Below are 27899 nucleotides of genomic sequence, written 5' to 3'. Positions count from 1 at the left end.
AAACCACTGAATCCTTAGAGCTCAGCCCCAAGCCTGGCACATAGCAAACACTCAACGGATGTGTGTAATATGAACCAAGGACGCTTGCACAGGTTGTGTAAATTGCCCAAAGTCACCCACCCTTCCAGGGTGGCCCAGCCTTCTTCCGGAGTAAATCCGACAGTAAGGACCAGGAGGTGAAATCCGAGGTGAGCCACCCCATTCCGGCCTGGGGCGGGGCTGGGTTGCCCCTGGGTCTCCCATTGTGCATGATTTTGAGCGCTTCCCCCTTCTCAGGGGTTTACATCATCCTGTTACTCAGAGATGAGCCACTCTTGTTTCTTACACCTGGCGATCGTAGGTCCCCCGGGCTCTTTAAAGGGGAGACGGGAGACTCCGGGCCCGGACGTACCCCTGGGTGTGAGCGATAGGTATACCTGGAGGGCAGGGCACGCAGTCAGTCTAACCACGTAAGCGGCTAGTCCCCAGCGGGGCTCGGAGAACCGGGAACACTGGACGTGACCTACGGGAGGCGGGATGAGAGGTCGCTAGAGGGGCGCGGGGGGTGAGCGTCCGCTCTGGTTCTCCGCGCCCTCCCGCCGCGCCGCAGCCCTTCGGCTCCCCCTCAGCGCTCACAACTCTGCGACACGCTTCTCCCGTCCGGAGCGAGACCCGGCAGGCCCGGGGCTGGGCGTGCCCTCACCTGCCCGCCGCGCGCCGGCGTCGGCCCAGCCGCACAGCCGCGCAGGGCGGGGACCGCGCACCCGGCGCCCCGCGTCCCGCTGGTGGCGGGCGCCGAGCTCCGGCGGGAGGTCACCGAGGCGTCCCTGCAGCGGCCGCGCGCAGCCTGGCGGACCCAGCGCCGCCGAGCCGCCGCGTCCGCGAACGCCGGTCCCCGCGCTCCGCTTCGCCAGCTTTGACCGCTTGGCGCGCCGGCCCGGCCTGGGGCGCCTCCGCGCGGGTTCTGGGGGCTCAGGCGTCCACGTGCGCGTCCGCGAGGCTGCCCTCTACCAGCGCCCGGAAAGCAGGTGGGGACCGAGGGCTGCGGGGCGGACGGGGGGGCTGTAACGTGCACCGCAGATGCCCGAAACCCCTGTCTCTTCCTTTCTGCAGCCCCTTGCACGTAAATAGCTGCTTACTTAAAAATAACGTCCTTGTGGCTCAGTCGGTTGAGCGTCCGACTTCGGCTGAGGTAATGATCTCACGGTTTGTGGGTTCGAGCCCCGCGTCGGGCTCTGTGCTGACAGCTAGCTCAGAGCCTGGAGCCTGTTTCAGATTCTGTATCTTCCTCTCTCTCTCTCTGACCCTCCCCTGCTCACGCTGTTCTCTCTCAGAAATAAATAAAACATTTTAAAAGTAATAATAACGTCCTTGCATGGGACCACTTTCTCCGGCCTTGTGCATCTGGCCTCGCAAAATAAACCCTCTGTCTAGCCGCGGGGACTGCGCTTGTGGGTCAAGGGGCAGGTTTATATCCACCCACCACACTCTCCCTGGCCCCAGGACCCTGCAGGGCTGGCAACGGACAGGCCCAGTGGCCTTTGGACCGACATCAGGGGCTATTTCCCTCGTTTTTCTGTCTGGCTGGCTGTCTGCCTCTCCGTCTGTCCTTCTTTCTTGAATTTTCTGTTTGCAAGGTGGACAAATGGGCTTCTCCCAGGGAAGACAGGTCGGCTGGTGCACTTTGCTTCCCGTTCTGGCCTCCTTGGATGTGCTTTCCCAGTTGGAGTTTGCTGCTCTCCTCAACAAGTAACAGCTTGCTGCAGATGAGAAGTTCACTCAAAAATGAAGGTGCAGAAAGATAGGAGAGGAATGTGGGGAAACCAGATTGTCTAATTTTAGCCTGAATTTCGCTGTCAGGGAATCACCATATATTGCCTAGGTGAGAAGTGTTTTGACTGCCCTGGTTAGGAAAAGAGAGACCTATGACTGATACTCATGAAACAAGCAGTGAGAAGTCACTTTAAAGTACAAATTTTTTAAGTACCTAAACCTCAAACCATAGCATTGTAGAAATTGTGAGGGTCTTAAAGTCAAATAGTTCAATGTCATGTTATGGAGTTACCTCTACTACCTCCTCACTGGGAAAGATGTTAGTAGAAACACTTAGTGAAGGTTCCTGAGAGTTTAACCCCTGTGGTTGTAAGTTTCATATCATATCGGTGTTGCATCTTTGTCAAGGACATGTCCCCGTGTAGTGGTTGACGGTTTGGAGTTACAAAGATCTGGATTTCTATCTGGGCTCCACCATCTATCTTGCTGTGTGACTTCCAACAAGTTGGCTAACCTCTCTGAGCCTGAGTCTCCTCATTTCTAAATGGGATTGCTGAGCAGGTAAAGGAGATAACACATACTCCGTGGTTCACACAGAGTACATCACCAGCTAAGTACATATTAAATGATACTTGAGCCTGCTGATGACAGTGAAGCGAGAGTTTAGGCCCGATGGCATAGCATTCACTGCCCATGCAAGAGGTGTCCATATATGCCACTGTGAATGCAGAGGTACAAGCATTACATCACTGGGATCCTTCTGGTCATAAAAACACAAAGCGCTACTTCTAAACTCTTAAATTTGATTTGAGCAAATAAAGTCTGTCCTAAGCCTGTTCAGATTTGCAGTGTATCATTTTTGTGTATTTTGATTCTCTGATGCTTTAAAATGTGAACAGTTTCAAATGTACACAAAAGTGGTATAACACTGGTGATATCATTATTACTTATTATTAAAAATAATGTTCCTCAGATATCACCACAGTCCCTGGCTTAATATCGATTTGGCTAGATTGAAGGAGGGACTGAGTCCTGGAGCTGATTTTTCATGTCATTGTCTGGACTCAAAAGTGTGAGCCACAGACCAGCATCACCTGGAACTTGTTATAAATGCAGGGTCTCCACGTCCACCCCAGACCTACTGAACAGAATTAATAGATGCCCAGTGTTAATAGATGCCCAGCGGACTTGTGCACTTTCCATTGGAGAAGCTCCTTCTTAGGAGTTTGAGTGCACTGATGTTTCTCAAAAATAGACCTTTTGGAAACATGGATCTCTTATAAGCCGTCTCTACGTAGTAAAGGGGGAAAGATGTGAATCATTTAAAGGCCTGACTTTTATTTTAAATCTTTAGCCAGGAGAGGTAGTATCACATGCTTTCTGTTTTATAAGTAAGACAGAGCCATCGTTTTAGGTTCACCCAGTTCTGGATTCCAGTGTTCCTATTTCCTCCTGAAACATCATCAGTTTTGATACGAGTTAGCTCATTTTTATTCTTGTTCCTCAAATGAGAGGAAAATTATATTCTGAGTCTGAAGTTCTCAACCCATCTGTGTTTTGAAGAGTGGGCTTTGTGTGTCACTCCTTCAGTCTATTGCCAGAAAAAAACTTAATTGATGCACTGAATTCATCAACTTCTGTATAATATAAAATGGTAACACAAGTAAATCAAATACCTGGCAATAATTATTAATGATCTATATCTTTATACGCATTTAAGGTAAAACTACATTTTATACGACCAAAATAGAAACTATTTTGATATACTTTTTTTAACATTTATTTATTTTTTGAGAGAGAGAGAGAGAGAGCACGCGCAAGCAAGGGAGGGTCAGAGAGAGAAAGGGAGACACAGAATCCGAAGCAGGCTCCAGGCTCTGAACTGTCAGCACAGAGCCCAACATGGGGCTCAGACCCACAAACCATGAGATCATGACCTGAGCTGAAGTTGTAGGCTCAATGAACTGAGCCACCCAGGTGCCCCTGCTATACTTTTTAAAAAATTTCATACCAGAAGATGTCATCAATATTTGTAGGAGGAATGGAATGATATAGATAAGTAGGTAGAGAGATAAAGATTTTAATGGCATCCTTTTCTAAAATAAACTTTATCGAGGCATCATTTGTATATAACAAAGGCATTGTTTAAAATCTGCATTTCTGTGGTGAGCATAGCATAACTTAGAGTTGTTGAATCTTTATATTATATACCTGAAACTAATGTAACATTGTCAACTATATTCAAAAAAGAATCTGTGCATTTTATTGCATGCAAATTATATTTCCATGAAGGTGATTGTTTAAAAAGATATCAAGGGTTGCCATGATTTGTTGCCTATTACCACATTAGTTCAGAGAAAGTCAAGAAATGTCCATCAAGATAGAAAATGAAGACTGATGCATTGGGCAGGCACAGAAAATAAATAGGCAAGTGGTCCTGCAGGAATAGAATGATAGTTACATAAATCTGTAAACCTTGAGAATTTATAAGACTTTTTTCCTTCAAAGTTCAGATATTAAATTTAATACTGAGCACTGGGAACCCTGCAGACTTTCTGAAGAAGAGGTCAAAATGGAAAACAGTTTTGCCCTGCGGGACATACTGGCGAGCTCCGGATTCCTTCTCACATTCTGATCTGTGTCTCACCTTTGGTTGGCAGACACCTGCTTTTGCCACGATGCTCTCATCCACGGACTTTGCATCTGCTTCTTGGGAGCTCGTTGTCAGGGTTGACCATCCGAATGAGGAGGAGCAGAAAGACGTCACTCTGAGAGTGTCCGGAGACCTGCATGTTGGGGGGCTGATGCTCAAGTTAGTAGAACAGATCAGTAAGTGCCGGTTTCTTCATGGTTTCCCTACATTTGAAACCCTCTCTGTTGCACTAACAGTAAATGGCTAATCTAAGCTGTCTGATCATCTAAGTTTTTCTGCTTATGTATCTTATGATGGCCCAGAGAGCAAGCACCCTCTCCACAGGAGGAAGAGAAATAGAATATCCTGCAAAAGCCATGAACTGAACCCCCAGCCACCTTTGTAAAAACTTTAGTCTTTGGTGGCAAACTAAAGCTCCCTAGTAGCTAGGAAACCATGTTTCCACAGGCCCATTCCACTGGTGACATCTGAGGTGACGTTAGGTGGCATGGCATTAAATTGCTCTGTCAGTTCTCTGTTCAACTGCTCAGTGATAAACTCAGCTCAATGCTAATGTATCATTTCACACAAAGCTACCATTTGCTACTCTCCTTGTTTAAAGAAAGACAGAGAAGTCTTAAGGGTCAGAGTCTTCACATCAGGAATCAACATGATTGTCCTAGAATTTAATAGTGTTCTGTTTTCTTTTATCTGTTTTTAATTTCTATCTAGTTTGTCCAGATGTTCGCATTTCATTTGCACTAATGAGATCAAGGTTTTTGAGTAAGGGGCTCCTGGGTGGCTCAGTCGATTGAGCATCTGACTCTTGATTTCAGCTCAGGTCATGATCCCTGGGTTGTGGGATCAAGCCCCACATCAGGCTCTGTGCTGAGCATGGAGCCTACTTGGGATTCTCTCTCTCTCTCTCTCTCTCTCTCTCTCTCTCTTTCTCTCTCTCACCCTTCCTCTGCCCTCTCTCCATCCTTTCTCCCCCACTTATGCTCTCTCTCTAAAATATAAAGAAATAAAATTTAAAATAAAAATTTTAATGTTTATTTTTGAGAGAGAGAGACAGACAGAGAGAATGCATGCAGAAGCAGGGGAGGGGCAGAAAGTGAGGGAGACACAGAATCCAAAGTAGGTTCCAGGCTCTGTGCTGACAGCTCAGAGCCTGACTCAGGGCTTGAACCCACAAACCATGAGATCATGACTTGAGCCAAAATCAGATGCTCAGCTGGCTAAGCCACCCAGATGCCCCAAGAAAAAATTTTTTTAATTAAAAAAATATTTTTTAGTAAGTCTTCCTTGAAGCATAATGTATACACAGAAAAGTGCACCTATCATAAGTGTACTGCTCAACAAATTTTCATAGTCATGTAACCCACTCAGATCAAGAAAGAGAATGTTACTGGCTCCCCAACCCAAGTATCATATATGACCCCCCCCAATCACTGCCCCACCAAGGGTAACCACTGCCTCGAATTCTAACACGATAGGAATAATTTTACTTGTTTTTAAACTGTATGTAGGTGGGATCATACAGGATATACTCTTATGCATCCGTTTTCCTTCACTTAACATTATGTCTGTGAGATTTACCCATATTGCATATAGTTTTGGTTCATTTTCTCTTATTGCTGTGTCATATTCCATCGTATGATGATGCCATTACTTATCCTGTTGATGGGGATTTGGGTTGGACTATAGGGCTGCTACAGTACATGTTTTTGGGGAGTATATATAGGCATTTGTGTTGCACTAGAGCTTGGAGAGGAATTACTGAATAATAGGACTTTCTAAAATAGTTATAGCATTTATACTTCTACTAACAGCATTAAAAGAAAGGTTTTCAATCTAACATAAAGTGACAGAATGAGAGAAACATTTTTTTTTAGAAAATAAAAGATTGAATATTGATTCAACATTGACAAAGGGAAAAGATTCAACTTTGATGCCAGCATTGAAGGAGGAGAGAGAATGTTGATGGTGACATTGAGAGAAAGGCAATACTCGGCTGATTTCGATATAGAAATACTTTGGAAACTGGGAATCTGATGGTACTGTTAAAAGAGCTGGACAGTATAGAGAGGGGGTGAAATGTCAGCTTTACAGTCCTTCCGTGCAGACTTTGAGAGTTATTGATATCCCCATTGTGATCCCATGGTGTAAAGACTCATTTCTAGTAGTGAAATAATCTTGATTAAAGTCAGATGCTCCTGGCCTTCCCAGAAAGGACCATGGCACTAAGGGACTTAAGGGAAGAGAACTTCAGCATCTCATCATGAACAAAATTTGTATGCGTCTACTCCTTCCACTGTATCTAAATATAATTGTGATAAGGTTCAGGCTCTGTTTTCTACCCACCCCACTTTAGAGACCTTGAAGAGGGGCCGAGGCTTGTTGAGCCTTGGGTTGTAAAAGGAGATGGGGAGTTGAAGACCAGTTGTTTATTTCAGCTCTTGCATACAATGGATGGACTCTAAAGTTCTCTCTTATTTTACTTCGTTGTATTTTTCATGTTTGCAGACATATCCCAAGACTGGTCAGACTTTGCCTTTTGGTGGGAACAAAAGCATTGCTGGCTTCTGAAAACGCACTGGACTCTGGACAAATATGGAGTCCAGGCAGATGCAAAGCTTCTCTTCACCCCTCAGCATAAAACGCTTCGCCTCCGCCTGCCAAATGTGAAGACAGTGAGATTGCGTGTCAGCTTCTCAGCTGTGGTTTTTAAAGCTGTCAGTGATATCTGCAAAATCCTGAGTGAGTACCCCAGAGGGGCCCTCTGCCCTTTGGACTGTTAGCAAAGGAGAGCAGGAAAATATGTGTGCTTTCTGCCTGCAAGCGTTTGGCTTTATAGAACATTTCCCTTACTAGGAAGCATACTTTTCAAGCCTGGTTCTTGGGACTTTAGCCGTGTAAATTTAAACCAAATGGAGTATTGAAGTATATCAGATTCACTTCCACAAAGCTTAAAACTATTTCAAAAGAGGTCTTTAAGCAGAAGAAACAAACCCATTAAGATCCCCCCCCCAAAACAAATTCATTGCTATAAGCTATAGTAATATCATCATTATATTTAAGACAAACAAGAAAGAGTTCTGTTATATCATTACCACCATAGAGCTGATATATCTTTATTGATTTTGAGATAATGGTATTGCAGTGTCTTAACTGCTTTACTAACACTTGGCTCCAGTAAATTCTCTATCCACAAAAATTATTTGTGGAGTTTAAGCAGAAAAGTACACTTGATTGTGGATTGAAAACTAATTCCCATGGCTTTAACAGTCATTAGGGACAACACTACCCAACCCATTTATTTGTGGAATTTCAATAATGGAAGTAAGCCCTGAATCATGGTTCTTGTTTTATAGTTTTTGAAAGCGTGTAGGTACATTCTCTGGTTCCAAGGCTAAGATTCAGCATTTGAATATAGTGTATACAGTATATGAGTGAGTGATCTCTCTTCCCCATTAAACTATCCATTCATTCCTTCAATAAATATATATTGATTAGGCAGGCATTGTGGTGAGTGCTAGAGATTGGTTAACAATAAAAATGGGCCAAACTCCCTTCCCTTCTTGAGCTTACATTCTAGGATACAGAAGCAGAAAATAAATAATAAATGTAAAAATTAATTTAAAAACAAGATGTTAAAAGGAGATATTTGGTAGAGAAAAAAAGAAAAGCTGTAACAGTATGTGCAGGATTAGGAGTCCAGTGGGCAGTGGGGGCTGGTATGGTATTAAATAGGGTGAAGACAGAAGCCATTACTTGAGCACTCCCGTGTTCCTAACACCTACACAATGCCCGGCACACATTAGCTGCTCGTTAACTGTTAAGTGAACAAATGAATGGAACCTTCCATTACAGAACTCACCAGCAGTGCCCCTGGAACATGGTGGGCAAATGGCAAGACCTAGGGCACCCTGTTTTCAGTACTATTACAATGAGGATTGGAAAACAAAGTAAATGATTAAATAAAGCCCAGTCCACAGAGACTGGAAACACACATGGCTGGGACTGAAAACTTGAGGTTTCAAAGTATACAGAAGCAGTCATATGTTCTTCTCTTTTCCAGATATCTTCATAGTAGTTCTAAAGGGCTCAACTTGCCATTTTTAATCACTTTTTTTTAATATCTGTTTTATTGAAGCTAAATCAGATTGAGCAATATGATGGGTTTTCGCACAAAGATATAACAACACACCAATCTTTGGCTTAGAGACAGTTTTGTTTTGTTTTGTTTTTTCTAATGCTTCTACTGGAAATTCTGATTCATCGCCAAGTCTCATATATAAATTATTCACTTGGAATGGGCACAGGTGTGTGTCGCAACCTGACAATCAAGCATCGTTAGTTATAGGGGGAAAGGACGGAGCTGAACTGCTAGCCTCAGCCTCAGCACTAAGCAATGTTTTAGAAATGGCAGGACCTAAGAAATCAGTACATTTGCCTCCCAGAAAGCTGCTCACAGACTCTAACATCCATATTCCTTGGCTTTCACTTGGAATCATATAGAACCTCAGTGTGGCTCGTGGTTATCAGGAGCTCTGATTAGCAATGGCAGTTATAAATATATTGGACTAAGGGAGAAAAATGGGAATCATCTTGGTTTGAGTTCTCCAAAAGCAGACCCTGAGATAAGAATTCAAGTACATTTATTTGAGTGGGAGGAGGTGATTCCAGAAAACACTGGTTGCGGGTGACGAAGACTGGAAAGAAAAGGCCACCAGTAAGAGTGTCACCAATCAAATCACACTTGGGGCAATTGGGGAGCCTCTGGGAGACCATGTAAAAATGGCTCAGAACTATTCCACCCAATGGGGGTGAGGGAGTGGGGGTATTAATATACCCTCATGTCAGTCATTGGGGGCTGTTTTTGGAAGTGTTAATTCTCTGAACTTGTGAGGCCTGTTGAATCAGCATCTGGGCAGTGCAGACTCTGGCATCCAGAGCAAGGCCTCAGGCAGAAAGATGCTTGTCCTTGCTGCCACTGGAAGTTGGGTCAGAGTGCAGTGAAGTGGTGAGGGCCCAGAAGAGATGGGCAAGACACAGATGTTGTCTGCCACAGGAATAAAATTACCAATTGCACACAGTGTAAGGGAAAGGCTCTCAGGATCTATGTTCTAGAAAGAAAATGGTGGGGGTCTTGGTTGTTATTTTTTTAAAAACTGAAGAAAAAAAGAGAGGGAGGGGAAATTATAACTAAATGCTTATAGTGGTTGAACCTGGCTGATGAAAGCATGAGGAGGCCATTATACTATTCCCTTTGCTTTGGATATGTCTGAAATATTTTCATAATAAATTAAAAAACAACTAGAAATTTTATTAGATTAAATCTCCTTCCAATCTTTGACCCCTCTCCCCCACCCATCTATTTCTTCCAAAGGGATGCAATTTAGTTCCATTTACTTCTCAGGAATTTCCTGAGAAATGATTTCAGATGCCCAGCATGACTCTGAGTCTTCGAAGGAATTTTCTTTTTACTCTTTTCCTTTCTTCTTTATATTTATTTGTGTGTCTATTAGATATTAGAAGATCAGAAGAACTCTCCTTGTTAAAGCCTTCTGGTGACTATTTTAAAAAGAAGAAAAAGAAAGACAAAACTAACAAGGAGCCCATAATTGAAGATATTTTAAATCTGGAGGGGTCTCCAACAACTTCAGGTCCACCAGGTATGATTCGTGACAGGTGTTTTGTTGTTTTATTTCATGCTTGAATCCAGGGATTTCTTAAATCCCAAGAAGTCTCCTTCCTCAGCTCCTCCTTTCTCTTCTTCCCTCCCTTTTTCTCCCCCAAACAATGAAGGACTAAAATTGCAGGATTCCTGTGATGAGGAAAAGATATGCAATTAATTTTATAACTCAAAGAATTTTTTTAACAAGGTTTGTTTTATAGCTCATTATTTTTTTTAAGTAGGCTCCATGATTGACATGGGGCTTAAACTCACGACCCTGAGATCAAGAGTCATGTGCTCTACTTGCTATATAGCTCATTATTTTAATTGTGTTAAATAATGTTGCTGATGAATGCAAAACTTCAGGAGAATTGGCTGTGAATTTGAAGGGAAAAGCGATTAGTTGGATCACTCAAATATACTTTTCCTAATTCTATCTTCATGTGACTCTTTCCTGAATTCAATTTAAATTTTGCATTGGGCATGTAACAGGAGGGCAGGTAGAAATTCTGGAAAGACATTATCCTTGTCTTCTTATATAAATACAAATCAATCTCTAGCTTGCTTGTAATATCAGAGATTTTCTTGCAGAGTATATCCCAATGCAAAGAGTAAAAGGGATTATTTGCCCTTTCCTTACACAGACCACATGATTTATAAGCCATCAACTAGCCAGGTTCTTAAAATTGGCAAGTGCTGTCATTTGTTTAAAGGATTTGCCCAAAACTATGGTCTGTACATGCATTCTGTAAGGTCTTCTGTTTTCTAATGGTGCCAAAACTTACTGCCGAAATAGAATTGGGGGAGGGAGGGTAAGTTTATTTATTTTGAGAGGGAGTGTGTGTGTGAACATGACTAGGAAGAGCAGAGAGAGAGAGTGAGAGAGAGAATCCCAAGCAGGCTCTGCACTGCCAGTGGAGAGCCCAATGTGGGGCTTGAACTCGCAAAGTCATATGAGATCATGACTTGAGCCAAAAGCAAGAGTCAGACACACTGAGCCACCTAGGTGCCCCAAATAGAATTTTGAATTATTGAGAAGGAGATAGTCCCCAACATTTGTCTGGGTTAGTTTTGGAAGCTTTTGTGGCCTGTGAGTTCTCAGCCTCCCCAGGAGCTAAAAATGTTTCCCCTATCATGACTCATCTCCTTACTGTAAATACTGCAAACATTTAAATTCAAAATCCATTTTAGTATAAGCAATGTTAGTATTTATTTTCCCAAAGACTCCTCCCCCTTATTCTCATGTCATAGTGCATGCTTGCCTCTGCCTTGCAGTAAGTCCTGGATTATACAGTAAAACCATGACGCCCACGTATGATCCCATCAGTGGAACGCCGGCGTCATCCACCATGACGTGGTTCAGTGACAGCCCTTTGACTGAACAAAACTGCAACATCCTCGCATTCAGCCAACCCCCCCAGTCACCAGAAGCATTGGCTGATATGTACCAGCCTCGGTCTCTGGTTGACAAAGCAAAGCTTAACTCAGGGTAAGGACATGGCTCCGTTTTCCTTCTCTGTAAATTGATGTTGATACAGTAAGAGAGATGGCACAGAGGTGGGGGAGAGGGGATTGTTTAGTTAGCATGCCTGGGAATTGGACACTATTGGCAAAGATCAGTGCTGATTTTGGCTACAAAAGGGAGAAATGCCACCATTGGTCATTGCAGTACATTTGAAGTATGGCAACATTTATGTGTTCAGGTAACTCAATGGATTGCCCTACGTGAATACTACTTCTTCGTCCCTGTAGATGTGCAGGGATATAGAGCAGTTTATAAGTGGGTTGGTCCCATGCAGCAGTGGGGAGACCCAAGGGGGCCCACCTGGCCTGCATTGCCTTTTGTGGGACACCATGTCTCTCTCCTGTTAAGTATTTGAATGAGTGAGTGCTTCAAGCTTTGAAGTCATCTCAGAAAATACACTCAGACTACTTCTCAAACCACCATTTCTTTCAGTCCCCACTGTTCACCAAGTAAAGTCAAGTTTGTTCACAGCATTCTACCCCCAGTGAGAGTTGGCCAGCAGATGTCTCCATCCCATGCGCTCACATGCCCCATTCCTCCCACGACGCACACACACACTTTCTACCACTACCTTTGCTCTGCTCCAGGATTCTTCTCCTTTCTTCCTGCTCGACCCAGCCCCTGCTTGTCCTGTAAGACCCAGCCATCTACTGCCTCCTTCTCAAAACCACCATCCTGGATGAGTTCACGCCCCTGCACTCCTGTTCTGACACTTACTCGCTCCCGTGTCACCATTTTCCTGCCTTTTGATGCTCACTCTCCCCCACTGGACTGTCACTTCCTTTAGGACAGAGATTGCATCTCAGTCATCCTTATATCCCCCCCGCAAAGCCTGTTATAATAGACATTCAAACCATTTTCATTCTGTGGTACTGGACGCCACTCATCCCTGCCTCGTTCTGCTGTTAACTTTTCATCTCCATTCCCCACCCCTCACCATTACCCAGTATTTATTTTTCAACTCTAGAACTGTACTACCCAGTACAGGAGTCACCAGCCACATGTGGATATTTACATTTAAATATGAATTTAATTAAAATTAAAATGTGGCACTAGCCACATTTAAATCTTCAGTAGCCACATGTGACTAGTGGATACTCTATTGGACAGGACAATATAGAATATTTCCATTGTTACAGAAAGTTCTGGACAATAAGATAGACCCAGCGTTGAGTCGGACCAGCTGGTGTAGAGGAGAGGCTGTGCAGGAAGTCAGCAGGTACAGATTTTCATTCTGGCTCCACGACAAGGCACATGACCTTGAACATATCACTTAATGTCCCTACAACTCCATTTTCTCACCTATAAAACTGAGAAAATGAGAACTGCCTTGGCTCCTTCACTGGGTTCCTTTGAATTATCTGTGTAAACAAGATCTATATACAAAAAGCACCTGGAAAGTTGTAAAAGCTATAAAATGAAATGCAGATATAAGTTATTATCAAGTCCTCTCCCTTACAAGTTTTTGGTTATATTATCGGACTTTGTTTAAGGAAATACGCATACACATATACGTTTACATATATGTGTATATGTATATAAATGTAAATGCATGTATATAAACTTAAGTATGTATACAGACATATTATGTAACATTGTAACATGTGTGTAAAATTGATCAACTTTTAAAACTGATCCTGTTGTTTTCTAGTTGGCTGGACTCCTCCCGTTCCCTTATGGAACAAGGCATCCAGGAGGATGAACAGCTGCTGTTACGATTTAAATACTACACTTTTTTTGACTTGAATCCAAAAGTAAGATATCTTTTCTCTTCTCTCTCTCCTTTTTTTTTTAATGTGAATGCATGGAAGTGTAAAATTGAGTGACTTAGTTATCAGAAGTAGGATTAATCTGTATAATCTTCTGTTTCGCTCTGTAGGGTTAGAACAGTCAATGTATACATACTGTCTTTGGATGTTCGTCTTTTAGTTTCTGGCAAGTGTGGTCAGCTGCCCCTGAGTTAGCAAGAGTCTGTCAGGGTCTTCCTGCCCAGCAGTGTGCACTGCCCGTCTCCATCAACACAAACAAATGAATAAGAGGAGAGTGGCCCACAGAGCTGGAATCCTTAATGCTTAGAAGGAAGGAGTGTCAAGCCAAGTTTAAGAGCAGGTTTTCATGAGGACAGGTACCATATGTTTGCACATATAGGTGGATTAGGAGGAACTTAATGGAGGACCATGGAGGAGAAGGGGAAAAATAGTTGGGCAGAGGGAGGGAGGCAAGCCATGAGAGACTCTTGAATGCTGAGAACAAACTGAGGGCTGATGGGTGTTGGGGGGAGGGAGGAGATGGGCATGGAGGAGAGCACTTGTTGGGATGAGCACTGGGTGTTATATGGGAACCAACTTAACAATAAACTGTTTAAGAACAAAAAAAGAATGCAATACAACAAACAGAAGTGGCTAAAGTCACCCCAAGAAATAAAAAGACTCTCTCCAGAAATAGAATAAAAAAAAGAGCAGGTTCTCATGAATGAGCCCCATGATAGTGCACACCACACTCCCCACTGCAGGAAAGAGGGACCATCTGTATAAATAAAGATCCCAGCTGGCCACCAACTCCCATTAAGTGCACACCTGCCACCTGAAGTTTACTAGGACAACTGAGTAGTGAAATAAATCCTCTGAATTTCTGCCCCTTCCTCACCCCTGCTTGGCCCTTTTGTGGAGCTGTAAGTCAGCACTTAACCAGGCAAATGTAGAAAATATAAACTGAGTCACCAGGCCTCCAAGTGCACAAGGTGGTTTTATCCCAGTTTCATGCTTCTTGCTCTTTTCTGTTCATTGCCGGGCACCTGTTTGAGGAGCACACCTCAGGCCACCTCTTCTGTGTAGACCTTTGTTCATGCAAAGTGGTGATTTTGCCTCTCATGGCACTGTCTTCTTGATCCTGATTTGAAGTCTGGTCTTCAAAGACACATCTCCACTCCCACTTCTTCCTTAACTGGCATCTTCTTCAAAATAAGCCCTATTCCTGGTCATTTCTGTAGAGCTCCTGCTCAGTCTTTGATTTAGATCCAACTCAATGCCCATGGACCTAGCTCGTTAGCTTGTGTCTGGAGTGCATAACTTCCCCTGAATCATGGCGAAAGAGCAAATTCTAGCTCTTTGATGAAACCTTCAGGAGAAACTACTCTATGGCTTCTTGTAAAAGGGAAGGGAATTTTTTGTTTTGATGTTTTTCAAGGGCACTGTGAATGATCATGTTTGCTTAATTGGAAAGCAGTTCTCTCTACATGGCCCATGAACAAAACTTATTCAAATCTAACAGCCAAATAGAAGCTGTCAACCCAAAGGTGACAGGAAGACTCAGGCTTCGGGGCACAGGAATAGTGATCCCCAACCACTTTAGAGTTCCATTTCTCCCCCTGTCTAAAGTACGGAATGCTATAAATATAACCTAATTTAAGGTTCATACTATGTGCTGATGGGGGGGTACAGAAATTTAAGATGTGGTTCATATTATCATAGAATCTACAACCAATTCTAGAAGAACAAAGACGTCACCCATAAAACCAATGTAAAACTGACAAGGCAACCTACCAATGGGAACCAAATTGTGCAGTAGGCTCAGAGAGCCTCTCTTCTCCAGCTTTCAGAAGAGAGACACAGGCAGGCTGTAGAACCAAGGTAACAGGTACTGATTAAAATCTCAGATATACAAAAATACTAGAATATATAAAATTTCAAAAATAATATACTTTAAAAATGCAAAACCCAGCATCCATAAAAGAAAACATTGGTACATTTTCATAAAAAATGAAAATCTTATGCATGCCAAAAAACTATATACAAAGTGAAAAAGTCTTGGCAACACATACAAACAAAAGGTTAATTCCCCTAATAAAGTGCTCCCAGAAATAAATAATAAAAAGGCCAACAACCCAGTAGACTAATGAGCAAAGGAAGTGAACATGTAGTTCACAGAAAAGAAACTACAATGACTTTTAGCCCTATCCTGGCAAAGATCAAAAAGTTTCATGCACTATCTTAGCAAGAGTGTTGGGAAAATGGCTCTCTCATACACTGACTATAAGTCAGAGTACAAATTAACCTGGTCCCTATGGAAGGCAGTTTGACAATATGTATCAGAGTTACAATGCTACATAGCTTTGACCCAGCAAAGCCACTCCTTGGTATTTATACCACAGTTACTCAACAAATATGTGAATTAACATGTCTGCACAGGAACAGCTATTGCTGCATTATTTGAGTAAGAAAACTGGAAACTACCTAAACATTCATCAGCAGGGAAGTGGTTCAAGACCTTATGATACATCCATATAGTGCTGTTGCTAAGAAGACTGAGTCAGCTTTTTTTTTTTTTTTTTGATGTAGAATGTATTCAAGGTATATTATTGAGTGAAAAAGAGCAAGGAACAAAAACAATCCATAGAGAAACTACCATTTGTAGGGAAAAATGAAGGGAAGGTGACTTAACTTTTTATTGTCCATTATTTTGTCCCTTTAGGATTCATTCAAAATGAATTCCTTCATGATCTATTATTTTGCCCCCATTTAAATGTGTGGATTGAAATAACTTTTATAATTCCAATAATTCACAGTATTTTTTTAAATGTTCAGTAGAGATAAAGGCGTGGCAGTTTCAATAAGAATCCTAGAGGACGCTGAAGGCTGCCTGCTAGCTAACAGGGACTCCTTGATGATTAGATCTAAATAGTACCTCCTTCCTGAGAGCCTGAAACTTGGGGAGGCAGGCTTTGTTATTTGTTTGTTATTGGTGGTGGGTGGAAGGAGAGAGGGTTCACTGAATTGATTGGAGGGAGAGAAACAGGGATTCAGGCAATGGAGGTGACAGAAATCCCAATCCTGTGCTTCCAGTCTGGGGTTTCTATTTTCAGTAAACCCGAAGACAAAGGAAACCTAGGGCCAAGGAGAGGGCATGGGCAGCCAGACCCCACCAAGGGAAAAATTTGTTTCTAAGCCAGGAAAACCACTGACAGAGTTCTCAAAGAGAAAAAGACCTTGTCAGGGTGCCTGTAAGTGACCCATAAAACCTGGGACCTTGTGATATTCCAGAGCCCCAGGGGGAACGTGAACAAGCCTCCAAAGAAGAAAATCCAGAGCTCTGCTGGCTGCCACAGAGAAATCCAGTGTTCCGCAGTAGGAGCCAGGGCTTATCCTGTCCTTTCTAACATCTTCTACTAGATCCTGTTCTCCTCGTGTCAATTTGTAAATGTAGGTAACTTTTGTTTAACCAATATTCTTTCAAGGAACTATTTTACTTGGCCTCGAAGGAGTGGCGGGGGAATTAGGTTTGTTCAGGTGTGGAAGCTTTGGTTAATTTTTTTAAATCTTTACTGGGGCGCCTGGGTGGCTTAGTCGGTTAAGTGTCTGACTTTCGCTTAGGTCATGATCTCGCGGTTCGCGGGTTCGAGCCCCGCGTTGGGCTCTGTGCTGACTGCCAGCTCAGAGCCTGGAGCCTGTTTCAGAGTCTGTGACTCCCTCTCTCTCTGACCCTCCCCTACTCACGTTGTCTCTCTCTCTCTCTCCTAGAAATAAATAAAACATTAAAAAAATTTTAAAAAAAATATTTACTGACTGCATTGGAGAGGAACGCCTTATCGGGTCATTTAACTTCCTCTCACTAAAAGTCCTACTGCACTAGGACTGCAGACACCGTGACTGACTGGCAGCAGATAGACAGACAGATATGACAGTCCAATACAAATTTTAGTAGCTGCCCATACTTATTGGGAGTTTTGTCTTTAGACTGTTAATTAAGCAGGGTCTGTGGGGGAGGGGCAGAGGTTGCTTGGTTTTTGGTGTGCATTGTGTGTGGTTTTTCTTAGTTGTTGTGGTTTTTTTTTTTTTTTTTTACAAATAGTTTATTGTCAAATTAGTTTCCACATAACACTCAGTGCTCATCCCCACAAGTATCCTCCTCCATGCCCATCCCCCCCTCCCCCCACATCCATCAGTCCTCAGTTTTTGTCAGCATTCAAGAGTCTCTCATGGTTTGCCTCTCTCCCTTTCCCCCACCATTTCCGCCCTTCTTCTCCCCCTTGCTCCTCCATCAAGTTCCTCCTAATCCTCCTATACGTGCAAACATATGATATTTGTCCTTCTCTGCCTGACTTATTTCGCTCAGCATAACACCCTCAAGGTCCATCCATGTTGCTACACATGGCCAGATTTCATTGTTTCTCATTGCCATGTAGTATTCCATGGTATAGATAAACCACATCTTCTTGATCCATTCATCTGTTGATGGACACTTAGGCTCTTTCCATGTTTTAGCTATTGTGGAGAGTGCTGCTATGAACATTGGGGTACGTGTGCTCCTATGCCTCAGCATTTCTGTATCCCTTGGGTAAATTCCTAGCAGTGCTATTGCTGGGTCATAGGGGAGTTCTATTGTTAGTTTCCTGAGCAACCTCCACACTGTTTTCCAGAGGGGCTGTACCAGTTTACATTCCCACCAACAGTGTAGGAGGGTGCCCGTTTCTCCACATCCTCGCCAGCATCTAGAGTTCTCTGATTTGCTCATTTTAGCCACTCTGACTGGCGTGAGGTGGTATCTCAGTGTGGTTTTGATTTGTATTTCCCTGATGAGGAGGGATGCTGAGCATCGTTTCATGTGTCTGTTGGCCATCTGGATGTCCTCTTTGGAGAAGTGCCTGTTCATATCTTCTGCCCATTTCTTCACTGGGTTGTTTGTGTTTCGGGCGTGTAGTTTGGTGAGTTCCTTATAGATTCTGGATATTAACCCTTTATCTGATATGTCATTTGCAACTATCTTTTCCCATTCCGTTGGTTGCCTATTAATTTTCTGGGTTGTTTCCTTGGCTGTGCAGAAGCTTTTAATCTTGATGAGGTCCCAATCATTTATTTTTGCTCTTGATTCCCTTGCTTTTTGGGATGTTTCAAGTAAGAAGTTGCTGCGGTGGAGGTCAAGGAGGCTGTTTCCTGCTTTCTCCTCTAGGGTTTTGATAGTTTCCTGTCTCACGTTCAGGTCCTTTATCCATTTTGAGTTTGTTTTTGTGCATGGTGTGAGAAAAGGATCTAGTTTCATTCTTCTGCATGTTGCTGTCCAATTCTCCCAACACCATCTGTTAAAAAGGCTGTCTTTTTTCCATTGGATATTCTTTCCTGCTTTGTCAAAGATCAGTTGGCTGTATACTTTTGGGTCCACTTCTGAGTTCTCAATTCTGTTCCATTGGTCTATGTGTCTGTTTTTGTGCCAATACCATACTGTCTTGAGGATGACAGCTTTGTAGTAGAGGCTAAAGTCTGGGATGGTGATACCTCCCGTTTTGGTTTTATTTTTCAGTATTACTTTGGCTATTCGGGGTCTTTTATGGTTCCATACAAATTTTTGGATAGTTTGTTCTAGTTTTGAGAAGTATGCTGGTGCAATTTTGATTGGAATTGCATTGAATGTGTAGAGTGCTTTAGGTAGTAATGACATCTTAACTATATTTATTCTTCCTATCCATGAGCATGGAATGTTTTTCCATTTCTTTGTGTCTTCTTCAATTTCCTTCATAATTTTTCTATAGTTTTCATCATACAGATCTCTTGTATCCTTGGTTATGTTTATTCCGAGGTATTTTATGGTTTTTTGTGCAATTGTGAATGGGATCAGTTTCTTGATTTCTCTTTCTGTTGCTTCATTGTTGGTGTATAAAAATGCAACCGATTTCTGTACGTTGATTTTGTACCCTGCAACTTGGCTGAATTCTTGTATCAGTTCTAGTAGGCTTCTGGTGGAGTCTGTCGGGTTTTCGATGTAGAGTATCATGTCATCTGCGAAGAGTGAAAGTTTGACTTCCTCTTTGCCAATTCTGATGCCTTTGATTTCCTTTTGTTGTCTGATGGCTGATGCTAGGACTTCCAGCACTATGTTAAACAACAGTGGTGAGAGTGGACATCCTGTCGTGTTCCAGATCTCAGGGGGAAAGCTCTCAGTTTTTCCCCGTTGAGGATGATGTTAGCTGAAGGCTTCTCATAGATGGCTTTGATGATGTTTAAGTAGGTTCCTTCTATCCCAACTTTCTCTAGAGTCTTTATTAAGAAGGGATGCTGTATTTTGTCAAATGCTTTTTCTGCATCTATTGACAGGATCATATGGTTTTTATCTTTTTTTTTATTGATGTGATGTATCACATTGATTGTTTTGCGAATGTTGAACCAGCCCTGTAACCCAGGAATGAATCCCACTTGATCTTGGTGGATGATTCTTTTTATATGCTGCTGGATTCGATTTGCAAGGATCTTGTTGAGAATTTTTGCATCCGTATTCATCAAGGATATTGGCCTGTAGTTCTCTTTTTTTGCTGGATCTCTGTCTGGCTTGGGAATCAGAGTGATGCTGGCTTCGTAAAATGAGTCCGGGAGTTTTCCTTCGATTTCTATTTTTTGGAATAGCTTGAGAAGAATTGGGATTAATTCTGTTTTAAATGTCTGGTAGAATTCCCCAGGGAAGCCATCAGGTCCAGGGCTCTTATTTGTTGGGAGATTTTTGATTACTGATTCGATTTCTTCACTCGTTATGGGTCTGTTCAGGTTTTCTATCTCTTCCCATGTGAATTTTGGTAGTGAGTGTGTGTTTAGGAATTTGTCCATTTCTTCTAAGTTGTCCAATTTGTTGGCATATAATTTTTCATAGTATTCCCTGATAATTGCTTGTATTTCTGAGGGGTTGGTTGTAATAAGTCCATTTTCATTCATAATTTTGTCTATTTGGGTGCTCTCTCTTTTCTTTTTGATAAGTCTGGCTAGAGGTTTGTCAATTTTGTTTACTTTTTCAAAAAACCAACTCTTGGTTTCATTGATCTGTTCAATTGTTTCTTTGGTCTCTATGTTGTTTATTTCTGCTCTAATTTTTACTATTTCTCTTCTTCTACTGGGTTTAGGGCGTTCTTGTTGCTCTGCCTCTAGTTCCTTTAGTTAGTTGTTGTGTTTTGACTGCAGTATTATGCCACGAAATTCTAAAATAATGATTGTTAGTACATTCTGGTGGTTGAGCAACCATCACCACAATCCAAAAAAGTTTTGCATCTCCCAAAATAGTTTCCTTCTACCCCATTTGTGGTCACTCCTTGCTCCCAGCTCACCACTGGTCTGCTTTCCATCTCGAGGTTTGCCTTTCCTGGAAGTTTCACATAGATGGCACCCTCCAGTATATAATCTTGTGCGTCTGACCTCTTTCACTCAACATGTTTCTGAGGTCCCCTGTGTTTTCACACATACCAATAATACGCTCTTTCTTACTGCCCAGAGGTCTCCGCTGGTGCACATGGCCTACATTCTGTTTATCCATTCGCCAGGTGAGGGACACTGGAGTGTTTCTGGTCAGGGGTTGCCATGAGTAACACTGTTGTGAACATTCTCACGTGTGTTCTGTTTGGGTTCGGGGAGGATACTGGGGCTAGCTCCTGAGCTGTACCATGACACCTAGTGAAGTTCACAAAGCAAAGACAGACTTTCTTAAGGTTCTTAGTGTTCCAACTTCCGGAATACCACACTTTTGGGTTAGCACTTGTCTTGCCTGGCCAGCAGCTTTAGCACTGCTGAGGAAGAGCGTGCCTGTGGGATAGGTCCCATTTCCCGCTGACCTCACAGCAATGCTCCTTGCTGGTTTGGGCTTGCTAGGCATTTTTACATCCCTGTCACCTTTCTTCTAGTGTATATAAGGGTAATGCAAAAGGAAAAATAAACTAATGCTAACCAACCTGTGATAAATCTGTTTAGGCGCTCTTTCTGTTCCTCCTCCATGCTCTCCTCGACTTTTGTTTAAAGGATATAGTAAACTGTATACTCACTGTGGGGAGTACAATGGATACGGAGTGGCAGTTTTGCAAGATGAAGAGAGTCCTGTCGATGGATGGTGGTGATGGTTTTTCCCTCCAGTGGAAGTGGTGATAAAAGAGAGGAGGAAATCATGGAATCTGAGATGGGTCTATTTGGCCCCTTGAAGATGCTCTGGAAAATATTTTGAGAAAGTGCTAAGTTCAGAAGTAAAATGAACTGAGGCATTGGAAAGAGAGAGGCATTCCCTTCACTTATCTGAACACAAGTTTATTGCTTCTGATTAACAAGGCATGGCCTCAGTTATTCCAGATTTTTGTACTGAGGGGTATTTCCCACCCCCAACACACACATACCTACCTGCTTCTTTCCTTAGTATGATGCTGTCCGAATAAACCAACTCTATGAACAAGCCAGGTGGGCCATTCTCTTAGAAGAAATTGACTGCACGGAAGAAGAAATGATGATCTTTGCAGCATTACAGGTATGGGAATTTCAGTACCTTTTCTCTGGAAGAAAACAAATTCATTTTCTTAAAGTTTCACTTTCTTCATTCTGTTTTTTCTTTGAAGAAAGAACTGAAAATGAGGGGAGTCTATTTAAATTTAAAATATGTCTCATAACCCACACACAGGCCCATCTTATATAAGGTATTAGTCTCGCAATTCTTATCCTCACTACAGGTTCAACCAGTGGTGGAGAAGAATCAAGTTTGAACACAACTAAATATAAATATCAAAATAATATTAAAATGTCTTTTTCCCTTCACGGGAGAGAAATCTCCTTCCAGGAAATGTTTGTTACTATGGGGGAGTGGAGGGATTGCCTTCAGAAAGAAGAAATGGCTAATGGATTCATTTGGGTTTATAACATTTCTAAAACCTCTGTTTGCATTGTAGTATCACATTAGCAAACTGTCATTGTCGGCTGAAACACAGGATTTTACACATGAGTCCGAGGTCGACGAAGTAGAAGCAGCACTCTCCAATTTGGAAGTGACTCTAGAAGGTGGAAAAATGGACAATACCTTGGTATGAACTTTCCTGGTAACTCAGAACTGTGGCTGTGTGCTCATGGATTGACAAATATTAAATGAGCTTTTTTTTTTTAATTTCAAATAAGAGAATATTTGCGAGCAAGGGAGAAGGGCAGAGGGAGAGAGAATCTTAAGCCAGCTCCATGCCAGGAATATGGAAGCAGTCCCTTCTCTCAGGTCTAGGGAGAACCGCCCAGTCCATGGCATGGCTAGCTGTGAGAATGCTGAAGATGCTTTACAGATACAAAGCCTATAATCTACCTAAACATCATGCACCGCAGCTGGGCAAGGTGGACACAGTGAGGGCCTTTATTCTAGGACACTAAGAAGTTTCTGACATCTTCTGACTTCAGGAAATAAACAAAAACTTTCTGGTGAAACATAAAGTAGTACAACTATTTTATCGTCTCCTTATCTATGAAATGTGGCCAAATGGCAGCTTTATAACCAGAATGCCTCTCCTATCTGATTCATTCATTGAGTACCACCCTTCTGTTTAACTTCTTCAAATCATGGGAGTAAATATTAGTTTAATTGACATTGAATCAGACAGGTAGATCCATTGTAGTTGAATATAAATAGTAACATTAAAATGAGTCACTATATTCTTAGCTACTTAATGCATGTTTACTTATGATTAATTTCCTTAAAATGGGAAATTAGTATAATGCAAAAGCAAATATTCTATACAAACTAAATGCCAAGATTCTGTAGACATTCAGAATTTCTGTCTCACATGTGAGACATGTGAGAATTCTGTCTCACATTTATGGGAGACACAGGCCCCATGAAATTGGAATTTTCTTTTGTCTACTTCCTCCACTAACTAGATACACCATGACCCTTCTCAAAATAAATGAAAAATTCCCTCCTCCCTGCCTTCATATTTTCATGTGAGGCTACACAATAGGCTTTTCATTTAGAAGGTAGGCACCAACGGACATTGCAGAATGAACTTTGAACCAGATTCCTTGTGAGAAGTTAATCAGTGAACTACATGTAACTAGAGTTACTGGCTCTGAGGTAGAATCTGTATAATTTTTTGTTTGTACATAAAAGTAGCAGTTTCTAACTCATTCTACTTGAAGGGTAGCGCTTGGTCAGTTTTTATCATCCCTTTTTTCATTTGCATGACCTGTGACACAAACGGAAAAGTGAAAAAACAAAAAGCAACCAGTAGCTTAACAAATTTGTATTAAATTATCACCCATATTACCACCCAAAACAAGAACTAGAACTTTGCCAGCTACCCAGAAGCCCCATCCTTCTCCCCCCGCCTCCACCTACTTCCCAACCGCTGAGGTAACTACTAGAAATGTGGTTAGTGTGACTGAGGAACTGAGTTTTTCATTTTATTTAATTTTAATTAATTCAGATTTTAATAACTCCATGGGATGAGTGGCTATAGTATTGGACAGTGCAGGTATAGAGTATCAACAGCACCTAATTACTGCTTATGAAATATTATCTGTTTTTCCTTAGGAGGACATTACTGATATCCCTCAACTTGCAGATAACCTCAAATTATTTAGGTAAGTCACCTTAAAGGGGGAGAAGGATTGCTCATAACAAAGCCTTGCAGATAAAAGAGTCCAGGAATTTTAGTTGAACCTCATTAGTCAGGTTCATGGTTCAAAGGTAAGAGCAGGGGCTTTGGCATCAGACAGACCATAGGCTGAATCCTAGCTCAACAACATACTAGCTGAGTTACCTAGGGCATTGTCATGTATCTGAGCCTCCGTTTCCTGAACTATAAAATACAGACATACCTCCTCGTGGGTTTCTTGGGGGGAATTAAATGAAATAATATATATGAAGCATAGAGCATGGCACCTGGCTCACATTAAGTGTTCAGTAAATGGAGGCACCTAGGTGGCTCAGTCAGTTAAGTGTCCAACTTCAGCTCAGGTCATGATCTCGTGGCTTGTGAGTTCCAGCCCATCGGGCTCTGCTGACAGCTTAGAACCTGAAGCCTGCTTCAGATTCTGTGTCTCCCTCTGACTCTGCCTACCCACCCTCCCCACCCCCTGCTTGCAGTCTTCCTCTCTCTCTCAAAAATAAACAAACATTAAACATTTTTTAAATGTTCAGTAAATGGTGGTGTAAACATGGCGGTATCAGCAATTAGTGAACATATATAATAGACTGGAGTTTCTGTCATGGTCATCTGTGAGGCTCAAAACTTGACATCATTTGAAGGTTCTTTCATGGTTTAAAAATCAGTTGTCTCTAGAACATTGGTGCTGTGCTTATATAGAGTAGTCACCCCGGTTTAGCTACCTCTGCCTGTTAAAGTGCTTCTGATAAACTCCCCAGTCACCTCAGATCAATCTGAAACTGTTAAAAAGGCAGAGAAGTTTTTTTTATTTTGTGGGAAGAAAGGACTGCTACATTTGTGACGGTGCCAGAGTGTATTAAGATGAAAAGAATAGGATCCCTTTGAAGTTCTATCAGTTACTCCTCTCACTTTATGATTTGTTGACTTTTCTTAACAAACCAACACCTCACTGGGTCAGTTGGCCTGAAAAGAAATACAAGTGGGTTTTGGTAACATGTGATGCAAAACAAGACTTGGAAAAGTGAACAGTGAATCAGATATAAATGAGAAATATTTGTCACTGGGTTTCTACAGGTTGCTTTTTTTTTCAATGTGTTCATGGAATGTGGTCTCAAACAGTAGGATCATTAATTTAACTTTTGTGGCATAAATGGTTGCAACCACACATATTGTTATATAGCCAGAGCTACAGAAAAAAAGTAATCATTTGAATCCATAAATCCGTCTTTATAATTTTAAACAACCATTCTAAGGAGAAGGTAGGTTGCCATGTTCTCTGTATAGAGCAAATCCAGCTCTTGACAAACCAGATAACTACAGTTCCCTTCCTATAGATGTTTTCAGTGAAGGAGAGGATATTAAGAAGTTGAGCCCTACATCTACTTCACTTTATTGTGACTGCTTTGCTCAGGCTCACAGAATTGTCTTCCTGTTTCACGGTGGTCACTGTATCTACCAAAAGTCTGAAGGTGTTGAATTTAATAGATTATATAGTTCATGGAAGAAAGAAAAGGAAAGAAAAGAAAGAAGAGAAAAAGGAGAAGAGAAAAGAAAAGAAGGAAGGGAGGAAGAGAAGGAGGAAGGAAGCAAAGAAAAAGGAGACACAGGAAGAGGGGAAGGAGACCAGGGAATGAAGCTCTATTCCTTTTTTTTTTTTAATATTTTTATTTATTTTTTTTATTTCTAGGAGAGAGAGAGAGAGACAGCGTGAGCAGGGGAGGGTCAGAGAGAGAGGAAGTCACAGACTGAAACAGGCTCCAGGCTCTGAGCTGGCAGTCAGCACAGAGCCCGACGCGGGGCTCGAACCCACGAACCGCGAGATCATGACCCAAGCGAAAGTCGGACGCTTAACCGACTAAGCAACCCAGGTGCCCCTGAAGCTCTATTCCTGGTGTGTGTGTGACCCTTAAAGGCCCTTCGTTTTCCTTGAGCCTCCTTTCCTTATCAGTAGAAAAGCATGGAGCTAGTCCTTTGATTTATACTGTTTCTTTTTCTTTAACAGTGAAGCTCTTTATTCTCCCTGAACAAAATCAGTTGAACCCACTGTATAAACACTGGACTTCAGTTTCCAGCAACTGATTTAAATGCACCCAATCTAATACAAACTTTGGTCTTGCCATAAATACGTCAGAGTGCCTGATAAAGTAAAAATAAGAGAATTGTAAATACAGCATTGAAGTGAGACTAGGAATGTACAGTTTGTAGGAAATACAGAAGAAACCTAATTCTACAAATGAAGCCTCATGTGCAAAGAGGGATTTGGGCCATGGACATCGATTATCATGGGCTAGGGCTGGGATTTTAGTCCCTGGGCAGAGATAGGAGATGAACTTTTAGGCCTATTGTAAGGGACTGATGCAGGACTGAAGCCTGTGTCTAATGACAGAAACTTTCAAGGGCTTACTTCTCTGTTTAACAGGGAGTAGAGAAACTGTCCATCAGCCACAGGAAGCAGTAAGCTCGTCCCTGCATGGGGTTCTGTGTGGAGAAATGAAAAGTCTCTCTAGAGAAAATGGAGCCAAGTCCTGTGTCACCCATGGATGTAGATCTAAATATAAATGCCTTACATGATAAGAGAATTCTGAAGGAAGGAAGGAAGGGAGGGAGGGAGGGAGGGAGGGAGGGAGGGAGGGAGGAAGGAAAGAAGGAAGGGAGGGAGGGAGGAAGGAAAGAAAGAAAGAAACTGGCCATGACACAAAACCTGTGAAGCCCTAGCAAATGTAATTGCAAAAATACCTGGAGGGAAATATCCACAATCTAGCATGGGCCTTCTGGAAAAAACAATAACCCTCTAAAAAATGAGCCCCCAATAAAAACGAACCATGTGAGTTCATGAACCCCATAAAGGAAAGACAGATCCAACAAGCAAGAAGATTAGCAGTTTCAATAATTTTAGGTAACAGAACAATCTAAAAAAAAAAACATAAAATGAATATGTTTAGAATCCTTAAGGAAATTAAAAGGTAACAATCATCATGAAAGAGAAGAGGCAGTATTGAAAAGGAACCAAATAGAAAGTTTAGAAACAAAAAATTTAGTCATTGAAATTTAAAATTGAATAGGTGCATTGAATATCAAGTTTAAAGACATGGTTGAAGAGAGAATACAGAAAGGTAGAAAGGGAAAATATGTTTTAGGCAGAATGAGAAGTTTCATTATATATCTACTAGGAATTGTAGAGGAAAATATGGGAGAGAAGCAAGTATTCAAAAAAGAGTGCTTGAGAATCTTGCATAATTGTTAAAGACAAAAATCCTTAAATTCAAGAATGGTAAATCCCAAGCAAAATAAATCACTGTAGATGCACATCTTAATAAGGCCAGCAGCCATTGATAAGAGAAAGTCTTTAAATCAGAGAGAAAAAAAAAAGATTTCCTAGCAAGAAAAACAGCTGAGTGGGCAGCAAACTTCTTGTTGGCTGGAAAATGTCTCAAAAGTGCTAAGAGAAAGTAACAGTCAGTCTAGAACTTTATGCCCAACTAGCCTTTCAAGATTCTACTTTATGCAGACCCCTAAAGATAAACCAGACAAGATACAGTCCTACTAGTAAGTTACATATTTAATAAAAACAATGATTTGTGTCCAAATTGTAAATTGTGACCACTGTTGGAGAGATTACTTGGGAAAAATGGCTCCACTAGAGGACTACAGAGATGGAAGCCACACATAAAAGTCATTCACTGCATCATTCACAGACAAGTTACTGTAGGGAAGTAGGCAAGGTACTGTAGCAAAGCAGGTCCAGGCAGATTTACACAATGTGCTATAGGAGATTATCAGTGAGAGAAATACAAGACACCAGAAACACACTGGAATCTTTATAATCCTTCATAAAGAGAGAGTGACTATGAAAATTTCTAGTCCCATGAAGACACACTGGTTATCACATGGAAAAATACCTCTAAGTGGAGTTATGCACTCTGTTTGTTTGGTATTTTTTTGA

The 27899-nt window shown here is 41.9% G+C and overlaps 1 protein-coding gene and 1 long non-coding RNA gene across 2 annotated transcripts in view; one reads left to right on the top strand and one right to left on the bottom strand.

The window, feature by feature from the left end:
- Window positions 1-737: 737 nt before the first annotated feature.
- The window catches only part of FERMT1 (fermitin family member 1), a 38311-nt gene continuing 11149 nt past the window's right edge, over window positions 738-27899 (top strand). The window contains exons 1-9 of the mRNA XM_039224884.1: window positions 738-1007; window positions 4413-4581; window positions 6911-7144; window positions 9916-10062; window positions 11340-11553; window positions 13241-13343; window positions 21739-21846; window positions 22262-22393; window positions 23881-23930. Of these exons, the coding sequence (XP_039080815.1) occupies window positions 4431-4581; window positions 6911-7144; window positions 9916-10062; window positions 11340-11553; window positions 13241-13343; window positions 21739-21846; window positions 22262-22393; window positions 23881-23930 (1139 nt within the window). The 5' untranslated portion in view covers window positions 738-1007; window positions 4413-4430. The remainder of the gene's footprint in view (window positions 1008-4412; window positions 4582-6910; window positions 7145-9915; window positions 10063-11339; window positions 11554-13240; window positions 13344-21738; window positions 21847-22261; window positions 22394-23880; window positions 23931-27899) is intronic.
- Window positions 10071-21000, bottom strand: LOC120226702. Its single transcript, XR_005527086.1, has 3 exons — window positions 20805-21000; window positions 15132-15205; window positions 10071-10214 (listed from the first exon to the last, which is right to left on the bottom strand). It is a non-coding gene; the product is annotated as an uncharacterized LOC120226702 (long non-coding RNA).

Source organism: Hyaena hyaena, unplaced genomic scaffold, assembly GCF_003009895.1.
Source record: "Hyaena hyaena isolate Hyena2069 unplaced genomic scaffold, ASM300989v1 scaffold_16, whole genome shotgun sequence".
Classification (NCBI taxonomy): domain Eukaryota; kingdom Metazoa; phylum Chordata; class Mammalia; order Carnivora; family Hyaenidae; genus Hyaena; species Hyaena hyaena.
Note: the sequence above shows the minus strand (reverse complement) of the source record. Positions and strands in the feature narration are given on the sequence as shown.